The 16,495-nt window shown below is 45.5% G+C and overlaps 1 protein-coding gene across 5 annotated transcripts in view; it reads left to right on the top strand.

The window, feature by feature from the left end:
• MAPT (microtubule associated protein tau) overlaps positions 1–16,495 on the top strand; it is a 609,480-nt gene that overhangs the window by 121,382 nt on the left and 471,603 nt on the right. For all 5 annotated transcript variants that reach the window (XM_069634100.1, XM_069634099.1, XM_069634098.1 and 2 more), the window contains one exon: positions 8,146–8,364. In XM_069634100.1, the coding sequence (XP_069490201.1) occupies positions 8,163–8,364 (202 nt within the window). In that variant the 5' untranslated portion in view covers positions 8,146–8,162. The remainder of the gene's footprint in view (positions 1–8,145; positions 8,365–16,495) is intronic.

Here is a 16,495-nt window from a genome sequence, read left to right as displayed (position 1 = left end):
GTGGTTCTGGGGGAGGAGTGGGTCGATGTAGGTTTCTTTAGGAGGGGTGTGATATAGGAGGTTTTGAGGGCTTCCAGGAAGGTTCCCGATGCTAGGAGTGGTTGGGGATTGAGCATGCGATACTGCCTGCACAGGTTGAGGCTAGGATGTTTTTGAGTGTGGAGGTGAGGCAGGCGTCCTCAGGGGAGCCTGATGGACCGCTTTGTGCTAGGGGCTAGAGGAACACTTGATTTGAGATTGGAGAGAAAGAGGTGAATGTTTGAATCAAGGGGGGGTGATTTAGACAGGGGTAGGGCTGTGGATGGATAGGGGACAGGGGCATGTACTCCAATTTAGAGATGATGGCTGAGTGTCTGTCGATAGCGACTTTGTGGAAGTGTACTGATAAGGTGTCACATAGGGATTGGGAGATGGGTGGGGCTAAAAGCAGGAGGGGGAGTTTGGAAATGTTTATATGTAATTCCTTGTTCGGGTTGCGAGAATTTAAGATTCTGTTCCCATAGAATTCTTTCTTGTTTTTTCTGATTTCCAATCTATATGCTCTGGTTAGTCTTGCTAGGGCGGTTTTGTTCTGGGCCGTAGGGATGGTACTCCAGGTCCGTTCCAGGCGGTTCTTGATGGTTTTTTGTGATTTGAGGTTGGCAGTGTACCACCTGGTTGTGGGTACTGATCTCGGGGAGGTCCATTTTGTTGGGGTAAGGGGTGTAAGGGCCCTCGAGAGCCAGAGGTCAAAGAGTTTGATGGGGAGTGGCCCTTCCTGAAGGTAGAGTGTTGGGAGTGATGTGAAAAGAGAGTTGGCTAGATCTGGGGTGATAATGACTTTTTTCCATAGTGGAGTTAGAGGTGTGGATGTTGGAGGTAGTCAGGCTTGGGCGCGGGCCGCAAATGTCAGTGGTATGGAGGAAAAGATTGCTGAGTGATCTGTCCATGATAGGGGCGTGGAGGCAGTGTGGAAATGTTTGTGGTGCTGAAGATCACATCGAGGGTGTGACCTCCAGTGTGGGTGGGTGTGGAGATGCATTGTGTCAGGTTGAAGGCTTCTAGGTTGTCTGTGAGACATCGGGTCATAGGGTGTGAGGGTGAATCAAACCAGATGTTGAAGTCTGCATGGATGGTAATTGTTGCATGGAGGTTAAGGTAGCCAGGGTGTCTCTAGATGAGCAAGAGGAGCAAGAGAGGAGAGGAGCAAGGAGGGAAGCAAGGAGCAGAAATATAGTTTTAAAGAAGGAGTGTACTAAATAGAAAGAAGAGCAGAGTAAAGTGGTAAGCGATCAGTGTAGTGTGGTGGTGGGTAATGGGTGTAGCTAGGGAAGTCACCTTGTGAGGAGGCCAAGGACAATCAACACTTCCCACCTGTGTATTTGTAGGTGTTTATTGAGTTTTGAATAGGATGTATTGTTGTTTGTGGTTTTGTTTACATTAATGGTTTCGTTGGTGACTTACCACACGCTAACTATTTTTGTTAACAATTACATAATCTCTCATTAGGTCAGCTGAACTGTTTTATTTTTAGCTGATTGTGAAAGGTTATGAAGTGTGGCCTGGGGAGTCACTGACCAATACAAAATAATTGTAGATCCCATACATAGGATTTCAAATACCCTCTTTCTTCATTATGGGGTAAAACGTGTTTTTGAGGCATGCACTTGTCTCTTAGCAGTTTGATCAAGATTAGTATACCAATTCTATTGATATTTCTTTTGAAGCCCGGCCTTGGTTTGACTGCTTTGGGCACATTCAGGGCTGAGACAGCATATGCCCAACTTCAGAGGTTTGGTGAATGGCTTCATTGGCGCAGTGGCCGTACTATTTGTGCTATTTCGGGTCTCATCACATAAGTGCATGTCATCATTTATTTTCACACAAGTGCAAATATAGGATCAGGAATTAGCTGAAGATATGTTAGGGTATGTTTTATTTATTTGCAATTCATGGGCCACTCTAATGGCAATGGGATGAGTTGGTCTACCTAGTCTGCACAAGTGGTACAAGGAACCTAGTTTTTCAACTTTTCTCTGGTTTATGTCGGCTGTTATTAATAATGGGTTGGATTGCTCATTCTTCTACAAATGTGGTTAGTTTTTGGCTCCTATTAATAACACTCTTGCTTTTTTAGAGGTATGGGCCTTAGGCTATTTAATGTTTGCAAGATACACCACATGCATGACAATAGCACAGTAGTGGGTTTAACATTAGGAGTACCCTTGATGGGGTTCACTATGGAACAGTCTGTGTGATTGTAAGGGCTCACTGGCTTTCTTATTAATTGTTTTGAAATTGGTACTCTTTGATTATTGAGGTAAAGATTGAGTTCATTGGGACTCCTTTCTACATTCTGAAAGGCATTGTTTGTGTTTATGGCGTCTTCCTTTGTTAACCTGCACTGGTGTTCCTTATGCTTCTCTATTGCATTTGTGTGGTTCTGTGTATGTCCTGAAAGTGTGGTATTTTTGCTCAGCTGTTCTTTGTTTATTTTGCGGTTCATTAAGGGTGGCTCAGCATTTGAAATTTGTCTTCTTGAATCTTAATGAGTTAACAGTATGGTAAAAAGAAGGGCAATTTTACCTTAACTAAGGAAGAACAGAGTTGATGTGTTCCTGCAGGAAAGACACCTGTCTACCACAGAGACATCAACGCTTTCTTTGCGAGGTTTGGGTGAGAGAGTATTTCACAGTGTGTCCACTAGTAACCTAGAGGTGTGTGTATACTGCCTAGAAAGCCATTAAAATGTAAAATGTATCACAAAACTGATCTGCAAGGAAGATGGTCAATTGTGGTGGTTGAGTGGAATGTGGAGGACCTCTTCTTAGTTAATGTATATTTACCAGGTACAAATAGTGCCCACCCACTTGTGTGTCATACTTTGTAAAACTTTGTTAATCTGCAGTGTCCCAATGTGGCAGGTATTTTCAATCTATAAGAAATAGGAAAGGTTGTAGTCTAACTCATTCCTGTTCTCGGCAGCCTGATTTTTGTGTATTGGATCTTTGCAGGATTGAGGTCACATGATAACCACCACCTCCACCCAGTGTTGGGATGAATATAGGCAAAACTACAAAACATGTTTGCTCAGTCAGTCCTAATAACCCTTATTCCTGAATGAATAACTGCCATTCATTTAATTCACATAGAAATGGTGGTGATATTTAATTTGTGTTTCCAATCAAAATATAATGTCAATGTTGTTGCTTCAAACGTCACAAGCATTTCTCAATCTCTCAATTTTATGCCAAATGCTTCTAAACACGAATCCCAATTGTTCAATTTAAAGCTAAAGGTTTCCGGGCATAAATGTTGATATTTGTTTCACATAATGAAACGCTTTGGCAAGTCTTTAAAATTCATTATAGCTGACTTCAAACGAGCATGATTCGTTCTTCATTAAATGATATCTATCAGTGTGATAGCTGGGCTGAGATATGTCCATGTATCTTTGTTATTTATTCATTGGAGAATAAGGATCATTGCTATTCATTTCAATTTACATCCCGTATTATGGCTGGACAGTTGTTCTCTGGCCAAGACAAGGGAGACAAGGGAATTTTCAACTCAGAAACTGTTCAAAAGTCACAATGGACTGCCATATTGTTAGAGGTTTCAGAATACTGCTGAAATGGATACGTTCCATCGCAATGGTTCATAAGTCAGTCGAAACTATTGATTATTTCCCAAGGATGTGTCTTTAATTCAGGAAAGTTCAAGGTGCTGAATAGCTGGACTGTTGTCATACCAAGAAGACAGAGTATGACTTGTATAGGTTGCACCAAAAACGTTTGGAACATTGTAAGACATGTGGGAAATTGCTTGCCTACTGAGGAAAGAATCTGCAAAGTAGTAGGGTGATCTACACCATCTAAGAGTATAGGAATGGAGAACACGAAAAGCTGGTGTAAACACTGGCTCATTTGTTAACTTCTTTAGCAAAAAAAGTCCCATTTGACATTCCTTGGCCTCTCAAAACGCATCAGCTTGTTAACGAGAGAGAGAGAAAGAAATGGAAGAGCCATTTCTTAAGAAACAAGTCCATGATTCAATCCATGGTCTTATACTTGCGAAAGCATCTGACCCAGATAGGTTTGCTTATGAAGTCTATGGGCAAAATTCAGAACATTATTTGGCGCAAGTGATGAGATGCGCTAGTGTGCTAAAAATTAGCCCTATACACAAAGGGCACGTGATGCGGATGTTGAGATGCCCTTTTTCATCCCTTTGCACATTGGGTTATTGCTTTACATTTTTAAACGCATCCCAAATTCGCAATTTGATATGCTTTAAAATGCAAAAAAATGTAAGACATTGCCCAGTGGAAGTTTAAAACAGGCACAGGGGCATGCGCAGGGCATGACAGGTTAATTTCTGACTCTGTCATGCATTTTTATTTAAGTGTGACAGCAGAGATCTGAACCACTACTGTCACACTTGCATTTCTAGCCCCCGAACAGGGATAGAAATACTTTTATTATTCTGTTTACTTTTCACAATGACTGTGAAATTCACTTCGAGCACTCATACTCTGCTTAAACTGATATATTAAAGTGTGTTCATTAACATATGCAGTAGCTACCACATGCCATTATTACCAGGCCCCATGGAGTACAGTGGAGAATACATGTGTTATCCCTAAATAAACTACCATTAAGACATGTACCTATCATGGTCTCATTCCTGATCACTGCCATCCTTTTGATAGCCTTCTGTCACCACGTGACAGGTTTGTCAGAAGTGGGATTGTGCATTTTAGGAAAGCCAACCTAGTTACGCCAAGGCCAAGCCAGTAACAATAGTTCCCTCCCTCCATCCATCCAGGCATACATTTCTGAGGATTATTTCAGGTCGGGGGGGTGTGAACCCAATACCTACCAACCACTGAACAATAAGAGTGAATCTGGCAACAGTCTTGACGGAGGGCTTCTAGGGTTTGCTTGCACTTTAACAGTGCCCCTAATACCAAACAGAAACCAAGAAGAACTATGGAACGCGCACCCGAGCACAGGGCTAGACTGAAGACCATCAGCAACAGTCTGCTTGTTTCAGCCAACTTGGGTGGAAAAAAACACGAGAATTCTTTTTGGACTCCCATCTGGCTTACGAATATGTCTGGGCAAACCGAGATGCACACCACTGAAGGGACAGAGACTACCACTACTGTTGTGTTCTCTTCGACAGGAGACCAATGAGAAGTAGGTGTGAAGACCCTGACAACCATCTGGACAAAATGCTAACTGAGCAGCTGGCATTGGCAGGTCAATTGCAGACCTAAAGACGGGTCCCACAGATCTTCTGTCTGCAAAAGTACACCCAAGACAAGGACCACACAGCATTCTTCAATACGTTTGAGTGGTTCCTTTATGCCAGCAAATGGTAGAAGACCAGCTGGCCCTATTATTGGGCACCTCTGCTGATGTGAGAATAGCAAGCTGCCTACATGGTCCTGGCTGTGAATAAAGGCACTGATTATGATATGTTGCGCATGGCAATATTGGGGAGACTGGGGTGAGATGTTCCATCAGCAGCACTTCAGCGATATCAAACATTTTTCAGGTATCTCTTTGATAGCGGTCTTATCTCATTGGTTTCTTTGTCGGAAAGGGGTTGGGAAGGTAAAACATGAAGGTGCTAAAAGTTGAGTTGGTCCTTGAACAATTTATGAACTCCTTCCCTCTCCACTTACAGAAGCTTGTATGTTGGCTTTAGGACCCACTATAGAGATTTCCATCCAGTCCACTGTAGATGTTCAAAGGGCACACCAGTGGAGGCCAATTGGCATAGAAACCTCGACAAAGGATCCAGCTTCAACACAACCCAGAAGGGAGTGAGGAATCCTTGTAGGACCATGATTGCCAGTATGCATAACGGAGTGACTTGGAGCCCCACTGACCTCCACAATGAAAGCTACTACCAAAGGGGAGCCGAAGAAGATCCAGCCTATTACATTTGAATGACCTGGAGGTTAATGCTATGCTTGTGGGAAGCCTGGTCACCTAGCTCTCTCCTGTCCCCAAATAGCCCCACACAACCGATGGACACAAGTTACTGTGTCCCAGAAGACACAGAAGAGGTAGACCAGACCTGGTGGTTGAAACCCGATTACCAGACAGCCAGGAAGAAAGGAGTCCTGGCCCGGGGGAGACTGGAGGACATCTACTATGTTCCCATCACTCTGCAAGATGAGCAAACCTGACTGTGCTGGACTCCGGAAGTAGGGAGACCACAATCCATTTTAATCTACCTTTGGCAAAGGATATTAGTGCTCACTGATAGGTCCCTATCACCTGTGTCCATGGAGACTGAAGTTCTCTTTGCTGGAAAAGAACTACAAGGTCTGCTGGAGGAAATGATGCCAGGACCTACCTTCACCAGTTCAAGGATTGGTTGCGAGCAACTGAAGTGGTAGACGCTTCATCCCATGACAAGGACTTGGTCAGCTGGTTTGGGAAAACCCCATAGACCAGAGAGTGGTCTCTGGATTTTCAAAGGGATGGGATATATCAAGCTAGTGAAACATCCAACATGACCATCAAACTCCAGCCTGTCAGGAGTTAGTATCGTACTCATGAGCTGAGATTTGTGTAAGGGGAGACATATGTGACAAAGTCCACTGTTTAGCTCTTGGGATATCTAGTGGAATAGCCAAAGGGGTCTAGAGAGAGTGAGGAAAGTCAAAAGTAGTTGGTAGGAGTGCGACACCAATAGGAGTATGGTGAAAGTCAAAAGGAAGTGATAGAATTGAGACATCCGGAGGAAGTTGGTGACAATCAAAAGGAGGTTGTAGGAATGACACGGCAGGAGGAGGCTGGCGACAGTTAAAAGGAGGAGTAGGAGTAGGATATCAGTCAAAGTTTGGTGAAAACCATAATGGGGTAGTAGGATTGAGAAATTCCAGAGGAGACTGGTGAAAATGAAAGCGATGTGACAAGAGAGCGATATCAGGAGGAGGTTGGTAAAAGTCAAGAGGAGGTGGTCGGAAGGAAACACCAGAAAGAAGTGATGGGAAAAGTTGAGAAGAAGGACTTTGGAGAAGACCAGGTAGAAGTAACAGAAAAGTTTAAGGAAATACTTGTAAAACATCATGCAAGTAGAGAGAAGAGAAAGGTTCCAGAGGGCACCTCTGCACTGTGGGAGAGGCTAGGGGGACCATGGCATATCGTCAAGGAGGGGCAAGACCTGAGAAGGATTAGAGAGCTGATCTGAAGACAAGAGGTCGGGACCAGACCAGAGCAGACAGAATACATATTTCCCTTCAGGAGGAGCTCAGAGAGATAGTGACAGAAACCCAAGTTCCTCGCCTCTACCTTAACCACGTCTCAAGAATTCCCCACAGAAGCACTAATGGCAGAGACTTCCTTGCTCCTTAGAATCTTTGGGAAGATAGACATTTAGACCTACTGAGAATCAGGGTGCAGGGAACCCATTCAATCCATCAATGAAATACACAGAGAAGCATGGGGCAGGATACCACTTTCAGCCCATGGCTAAAGACACAGAGAAGCAGGATTTGGGAATCGCTAAAAGCCGCTGTGAGGAACTAAGACTCCTGGTGTGGGATATGGGCATAACCTCTTTGGGACAACCAGATGGCATCATAGGAGGTTGCCGATCAGATGACAAGAACCCAGAGACTGGGTGGGTTAGGAAGCCCTGGACTGTGGGACTTTAAGTTGTGTTTAGGCCTTCCAGTTTTTGATGCTAGCCCATCTTGTACATGTTATCCCTAAATAAACTACCAGTAAGAAATATGCCTGTCTTGATCTCATTTCTGATCATGGCCACCCACATGACCCCCGCCGAGTCAAAGAATACCTCCTCGACCACTAGTCCACCATTGATCACACCTACCAGAACCTTTCGGTACCCACACAATGTGCACCATCTGACCCCCATCTTTATTAGTTGGAACCCCTCTGCTTTCAATTGTGATTTACTCCATGTACAGCTTCCCATTGCCTGACAGCTAGGCATATGCTTATAAAACACAAATGCAAATGGTATGTGCCCCAAAGCTGCTCATGGGTCTATGTTTGACACTGTGCATGTGTACGTACTGTGCTAAACTATGCTAATGTGCCCTTTAATGGATCGTATGTCTACTATGTGCATCTGAAATAAAAGGAATTAAAACAATTTATAATGTTATTTTCTTGTCAGGCTAATCATTGGAGAGGATGGCTGAGCAGCACCAGAACCACAGCATGATGGAAGATCATTCTGGGAGACAGGCTCAACAGATGAATTCAGGAGATCACTATGCGGTAGGAGACGGGGACTCCGCCAGGAAGGATATCACAATACCATCTGCCTATACTCTGCTGCAGCAGAATTATGACGACCATGGCGAAAGTGATGAAAGAATACACTACGGAGGTGGTGAGTTGTCAGAAAGGGCAAACGTGCATAGCTATACAAAATAAACAAAACTGTCAGGGCTGTGTAACACAAATAATCTTTTTCAATCGCCATTCATACAACAAACCTGTACAGGTAACACGTTCTGACAATTGGTCTTTTTGACCTATTTGTAGTTTTAATGGTGTACTAAAAAGTTGCCACAAATGAAATGAAGAAATAGAAGAAGTGCAACGGTTGTTCTAGGCTTCATTGTGTGCTTACTTGAGGCATATGTTTCCACAACACTAGGGCAAACAATTGTAAAAAGTAATCATGTTTAGCCATTGTAGTATTAAAATAAGCATTGACACGGACGTTTGACTGCTTTACAGTGAAAAGCATATTGTTATTCATTGAGCGTGAACATGTGTTTTGTCCAATGTTTTTTTGTAAGAGTGTGGGTAAGATGAGTACTGAGAATGTGTTGCCGATCTCAAAAGAGAGGGTAGTGGTGGAATTTAACTAGAGGCTGAAATATCCTCATATCTTCATGAAAATGCAAGGTGAGCGCTGGTGTGCAGTGTGAAAAGTAGTCAACATTTCTCAACATGCGTGCTATATTATAAATACACAGAAATCAGCACTACTCAGAAAGGCAGACATACCTTTAATAGAAAAATGGCAACACTTGTTGTACTGGCATGGTACCCTTACTATTAAACGGGGTGGCTATACTTTTCGAGGCTCTGTACTTGCACTTCTCAGCTGGGTTGCGAACGTTTCAGTTGGACAGTGTCAGCACCACCTCACAGGCGTGTTACATGGGTAGAGTACTGGGACTTCTCTGTTGTGAGATATTCAATATAAATCAAAACAGTTAAATATGTAATTGTATGAGCATGATCCTAGAACACTCCCTTTTCTATTTTAGCCATTCAAGATTTTAATGTATTGTTGGGCTAAATATTTTTTAAGTGCGGAAATAAAAATCCAACTAAACAAAAAAATCAGTTTTGATTTATGATTTAAACTTAAAACCAAAATGTATTTAGGTTTGATGGGCAAGTTTAATTGTCATTCAGCGTTTAAGGATTTCTATTTGCGCGATGTTCAGCAGTGTGATGCTTCGTTGTCCATGTACATTTGTATGTTAATGTACATAACAAAATAAAAACAAGTATTACAATTAATAAATAAGTTTGTAGCCTGGATACCTGTGAAAAGCATATGAAATTACTATCCACTAGCGCTTTAATGGGGATGAAAAAATGGGTATGTGGGCTTTTACAAGGGGATCCAGCCAAAAGGGGTCATGTCCTCAATCTGGACAGGTGGCTTAGGCAAGGGCTGGTAAGGGAGTCAGAAGCAAGCAAACCACACATTTGGAAACATAAAATATTTCTTTGTATGGTGAATACATTGCAACAAAGAAAATATTTTCAGTATGCAGAAGCCATAACTGTTGGCTTTGACAATGCTACACTATAGTTTAGTTTAACTGGGTCTGTGTCATGACCCTGGCAGAGGGGAATAAGGGATTTGGGGGGCTGGGGGGCAGCCCCTGTCGCCCCCTGAGTATGCAATGTATGCGACTGTCTACCGCTATCCATTCTACAGTGCCTGCCATCCCCTCTTCTGGCCAGAGTTTGCTTTTGTCTTTTTCAGAACCATAACTCCCACAGTGCACTTGGATGCAACCAAGAAAACCTGCACAGGAACCAGAGGAAGGATATAAAAAAACAATATGGTATGGACTGGGAATTTTCCTGCCCAACAGAGATGGGACACCCAACACCTGACTCACCAACCCCAGCCAAACCCCAGGCAGGCCTTGCAAATTATAAAAAATGTCACTAGCCCTACAGGGGTAGTTACTTACTCAACCTACTCGCCTGTAACTGAAAAAAGCTATTATCACCCCTCCAAAAATGTTGAAAACAAATTCCACTTTTTATTTGTTAAATGGTGGATTTCACTATTAATAAATATCATTTCTGATGTTTGTTAATCTGCTTAGAATCACATGCTGTGCATAGGTCCGACATCCAGTGGTCACTGCGGAGTATTGCATTTTGTTTTTCGTAGTCGAAAAGGGGACGTCGACAAGGCGTGTCTGTAACACTATCCCTATAGTGACGTGCGTTGTACCCACAATCCCTCACGCGTCGAGGTCCCTCAGATTGTTTTTTTCCGCCCAGTTTCTGGTCGCCTTTCGCGGAGCTCCTAGAGAGACATTGCTATACTTACCACGGACCTCGGTCCTTTTGTCATAACTTAATATACTGATAACGTTCCCTCCCCCTCGACGTTAGCTGTGAAGCTGTTTCTCCGCCGAACTGATTTTCGACGGAGAGGAAGAGCGGAGGAGATCCTTCGGCGCTGCCGAACACGTGGCCTGGCCTCGACGGCCAACTTACAGTAGGGAGAGTGGGGGTTAGAACTTTGTCTCTTCTCTTTGAGAATGTCTTTCTTTCTCCCTTTTCTTTCCCTTGGGGTTGTTATCGCCAGCTATTATTGCCTCAGCTATGGAGAGGACACCATTTAAGTTTTGCCCACGCTGCAGGGGCAAATATACTTGGAAAGATAAGCACAAGCTCTGTAATCGTTGCTTACCCCTCGATCACATAGAGAACAGCTGCGCAGCCTGCAAGCTCTTAAAACCCAGGACTCTTAAAGAACGTAGGGTTAAGAGGTGGGCGGACTACGCGATGTCGAAGTCAGTTTCCTCACCCGCTGCCGCTGTTACTGAAAGTGACGAGGAGTGCGATAACTCGACGTCCGTTACGGAAGTCATGAACCCCCAGAAGGAGCGCTCCCGCTCCTCGTCGTCCGTCCCCGGCCCCGACGGGCTCGGCTCACGCCCTGCTTATGGGGATGAACACCCCGGCGACAAGGACGCACACAAACCCCATAAGGCTAAACACACTACCCACGGCTCTTCTTCGTCGAGAACGAAGGATCCATCAGCGCCGAAGGGGACGCAGGGCACTCCGGCGTCTACCGCAGACCGTAAAGGTCACAAGCCCCACCCGCAAACGCAGCCGCGACCAGCGATTGGGCTTCCATCTAACACGGGCGCTACCCCAAAAACATCCGACGCAACGCTCCATAGAGCGACCGTCGAGGTACAACGCGCAACGCACACAACGTCGACACCAGAGCCCTCGACGGACAAAATCGTGGCCGAGAGCCTAGCGAGAATTGTCGCCGAAGACAAACGTACGCGGACGACGAAACAAACGTCGAATACCGCGTCGAAAAAACATAAAAGTAGCCAGGAACTGCCCCTTTCTCCAAAGGACGCTTCCGAACTACCTGAAGGCTTTTCAGAAGGAGACGGGAACCTCTCGTCGACGTTGTGGGAGCGTTCGAAACGATTCGAAGGCGAAAACACTAATTTCCCCCCTCTAGACTATTCAGGGGTACCCCATGAGACCCTTGAAAGACTCCATTCTTGCATGGAGAAAATGGAAAGGTTTCTAGGAAACCAAGACCCACCCACTCACAAAAGACAAAGAGAATGGCCACAGGATGACCCTAGAGTCAAGATTCCTAGGCTGGTTGACCTCACTGAGGAGGAGCAATACCTCCAAGAAGATGAGGAGTGTTTGGGTGGAGAAGAAGAGGTAGAACTTGAGGAAGAGGGGTTCGAAGAAGATCCTTACACCACTGCTACAGGGTTTGAAGAGGATACAGCTACCTCGCAGCCCTGGCATTCACCGTCAGTGCAGCCTTGGCAATCCCCATCAGTACATTCAGACCCTGATGCCTTTCTCCCTTCTCCTCTCAAGGATTCACATGGGAACTCCTCTCCCATAGATGACCAACCTTCCCTCAATGCACTATTGCGCAAGGCAGCAGCGCATTTTGAGATTGATACAGGGGAAACTCTTCCAGACATTGACTTTGTAGAAAAAGTCATCAAAGAAAAAGCCCCTGTTAGCCAATCTATTCCACTCCTGGCTTCTATTAAAAGAAGAATTTCTCCTTCCCTTACTAACCCAGCTTTAGTAAGAGGGGTCAACCCTAGAATAGAAAAGCTCTTCAGCCCTTCATCCTCTGACCCTTTATACATCAGAGGACACTCTATTCCGGACTCCCTTGTGGTTACCAACACAAGAAAAAGAGCAGGGGTGCCACTATCCACTAGTGAAGCACCTCCAGACAAAGAAGGCAAAAAACTCTACGCACTGGGGAAGAGAATCACGACCTCCGCCGCCTTCTCTACTAGAATTGCTAATAACAACTCACTTTTAGCTAGCTACGCAGATGCACAGTGGAACAAGCTGCGCAGCGAAGCAGAGGAAGCACCTGAACCTCTGCGTTCTCGCCTGCTAGCTATAATATCAGAGGGCACACTGGTAAACCAGGGCATCGTTAAGAACTCCCTAGATGCCGCTGAGACGGCTGGCCGCTCCCTAGTGCAGGGAATACTTCTCAAGCGCCACGTTTGGCTACGCAATTCAGGTTTTAAGCCCGAAACCCAAGCCTCCCTCATAAATAAACCCATTGAACAGACGCATCTGTTTGGGAAAGCAGTAGATGAGGCCCTAGAACATGCTAAAAAAGAGTTTGATACCATCAAGACTCTTGATCAAATTTCTAGGCCCCCTAACAGGCGAGGCTATGGTAATAAACGCTCCTTTCGTGGCCAAAGACAGCAGCAGAACCAACAACAACAATATTACTCTGGCTCCAACTGGCCCACTAACCAGGGTAACACCCAGTTCAGTCAAAGAGGCCAACGCCGTGGCAAAGGAAGAGGTCGTGGCTCCAGCCCCAGAGGTTCCACGCCCAATACCAGCAAATGACCCGAAAATTCGGGTCCCCTCCCATGCATCACCGGTCGGGGGCCGGCTAACATCGTTCCTTTCAGCATGGGAGGGAATCACGTCAGACCGTTGGGTATTATCCACCATAGCCCACGGATACTGCATCGAGTTCAACGGTTCCCCGAAGTACAAACCCCCACGGAACCGGCGCATGACACATTCTTCTTCAAGAGGTGGAAGAACTACTGAAGAAAGAAGCTATAGAGCCCGTCCCCCTATCACAGGTAACAGAAGGTATTTATTCAGTGTACTTCCTTGTACCCAAAAAGGACTTAACCATGCGCCCTGTATTAGATCTGCGCCCAGCGAACATATTTGTCAAACCCCAAAAGTTTCGTATGGTGACCTTACAGGAGGTAATCCCACTGTTATCACAAGGGGATTACATGACAACACTGGACATGAAAGATGCATACTTTCATATTTTAATGTTGACATCGCACAGAAAATACCTCAGGTTCAAAATAGAGGACAAACACTACCAGTTCAGAGTACTACCCTTCGGGATAGCATCTGCACCAAGGGTATTCACGAAAGTACTGGCAGTGGCAGCGGCCCACCTGCGCAGATTATCCATCCCGGTATACCCTTACCTCGACGACTGGCTCATAACAGGGGATTCTTACGAAACATGCTTCTCCAATACCCAAAAGACCGTAGACCTTTTGTCCCAACTGGGCTTCTCCATCAACGAAAAGAAGTCCAGCTTAGACCCCAGCCAAACCAAACAATTCCTAGGGGCTCTAATTCGAACAAAGGACGGCCTCGTATTCCCCTCCAACGAGAGGGTCCAAAACATGCTGTTTCAAATTCCCCATTATGTAGCAGGCCGAGAGGTGACGGTACGCAAAGCAATGCGCTTGCTAGGGATGATGGCGTCATGTATTTATTTGGTACCTCACGCGCGCCTGCGCATGCGCCCAATGCAAGAGTGGCTCTACAGCCAGTGGTGTCAGGCCAGCGGACAATGGGACGATCTAGTGGTGGTCTCGCAGGCCTTGGTTCTCTCGCTACGGTGGTGGACAAAAGAAAACCTGTTATTAGGGAAAACTTTTGCCACACCCGCAGTGGAAGCCACTCTAACCACAGACGCATCCCTTACAGGATGGGGGGCTCACCTATCCCATCAGACGGCACACGGAGTGTGGACTCCGAGTTTAGCATCCAAGCATATAAACCTGCTGGAACTACTAGCGGTGTTCAAAGCACTGAAAGCCTTTCAGGAACACTTACAAGGAAAGACAGTGATGGTCCTCACAGACAGCACCACAGCCATGTACTACCTCAACAAGCAAGGGGGCACTCACTCTCCAGGACTGTCCAAGCTGTCCCAGAATATATGGAAGTGGGCTCTCAAACACAACATGTTCCTACTATCATAACATGTACCAGGGGAACTCAATCTGCTAGCAGACAAACTCAGCAGAGACTTCCCCCTGCCCGAAGAGTACGAATGGCAATTGCACGAAGACATCGTCTTAGACGTCTTCACGCAATGGGGATTCCCGGAAATAGACCTGTTCGCAACCCTGGAGAACTCACAATGCCAAAGTTACGCCTCCAGGTACCCCCAGAACCAGTCCAAGGGGAACAGTCTGTCGATTCAATGGTCAGGGAAATTTGTTTACGCCTTTCCCCCGACTCCCCTTCTCAACAAAGTGGTGCACAAGATGCACCAGGAGCAGGTTACCATGATACTAGTGGCCCCAATGTGGGCCCGGCAGCCATGGTTCGCCCACTTGATGGAGATGTCCCTATCTCCCCCAATGAAACTTCCCTGCCCGTACAACATGCTGTCACAAGACAAGGGCAGGACACTGCATCCATGCCCTCAGACCATGAACTTAGCAGCCTGGCTCCTGAGATCATAGAATTTGGACATTTACAACTCCTACAGAGATGTATGGACATCCTCAGGGAAGCCAGAAAACCTAATACTCGACACTGCTATTCTAGCAAATGGAAAAGATTCGTTATCTGGTGTAGAGGTACTAGCATCAACCCAGTTGACTGCTCTCCTACTGACATTATTCTATACTTGACCCATTTACTGGATTCAGGTTTAGTGTTCAATTCCATTAAAGTCCACCTAGCGGCACTTTCTGCATACACCACTTCCCAACTTAAAGTGTCGTGGTGGAAGATACCAGTTATCAAAGCCTTCATGGAGGGGGTAAAGAGGATACACCCTCCGATAGCTAACCCAGCTCCCGGATGGGACTTAAATGTGGTACTTTCCAGACTCATGGGCCCTCCCTTCGAACCCATGCACAAGGCAACTCTTAAAGATATCACCCTTAAGACTGCTTTCCTAATAGCTATCACCTCCATTAGGAGAGTAAGTGAACTACAGGCTCTTTCTGTACTAGACCCCTTCGTAACAGTTCACAAAGATAAGGTGGTTCTACGCACACACCCAAGGTTTGCACCTAAATTCATCTCGAAATTTCATGTAAACCAAACTATAGAACTACCAACGTTCTTTCAAAACCCTTCCAGCTCGGGAGAAAAAAGTCTGCATACACTAGATGTACGCAGAGCTGTCATGTTCTACATGGAAAGAACCAGACCACTGAGAAAGACTAATCAGTTCTTTGTCTCGGTGGCAGCAGGAAGAGAAGGAGATGCGGTCTCAAAATCCACTATATCTAGATGGATTGTTCAATGCATCACTCTCTGTTACACTCTTGCTAAGAGAGAACTACCCTTCAAGCCAAGAGCACATTCCACTCGAGGCACGGGGGCTTCCATAGCATTCATTGCAAATGTTCCCCTTGAGTCCATCTGCAAAGCGGCAACCTGGAGTTCTGTGCACACATTTACAAAACACTACTGTCTAGATGCACACTCTAGATCTGATTCCCAGGTTGGGCAGGCAGTATTAAGACATCTTTTTTCTACTGTTCCTTCTCATAACCCACCGCCAACTCCGGGTACTGCTCGCTAGTCTATGCACAGCATGTGATTCTAAGCAGATTAACAAACATCAGAAGACAATGCATTACTTACCGTAAAAGCATTTCTGATGGTTGTATCTGCTTAGATTCACATGCGCCCACCCTTCCTCCCCGCTCGGATGGAAGGAACATAGACATCCTTTTTATATATATTTCTCTCTTTTCTGTACTCACTCACGGCTAAAAGGCTCCCTCAGGGCAGAAAAATACAAACAGAGGGACCTCGACGCGTGAGGATTTGTGGGTACAACGCACGTCACTATAGGGATAGTGTTACAGACACGCCTTGTCGATGTCCCCTTTTCGACTACGAAAAACAAAATGCAATACTCCGCAGTGACCACTGGATGTCGGACCTATGCACAGCATGTGAATCTAAGC

This window comes from Ambystoma mexicanum, chromosome 13, assembly GCF_040938575.1.
Source record: "Ambystoma mexicanum isolate Mex_15411 chromosome 13, UKY_AmexF1_1, whole genome shotgun sequence".
Lineage (NCBI taxonomy): Eukaryota > Metazoa > Chordata > Amphibia > Caudata > Ambystomatidae > Ambystoma > Ambystoma mexicanum.
The sequence above is the reverse complement of the archived record's forward strand: the minus strand, read 5'-3'. Positions and strand labels throughout refer to the sequence as shown.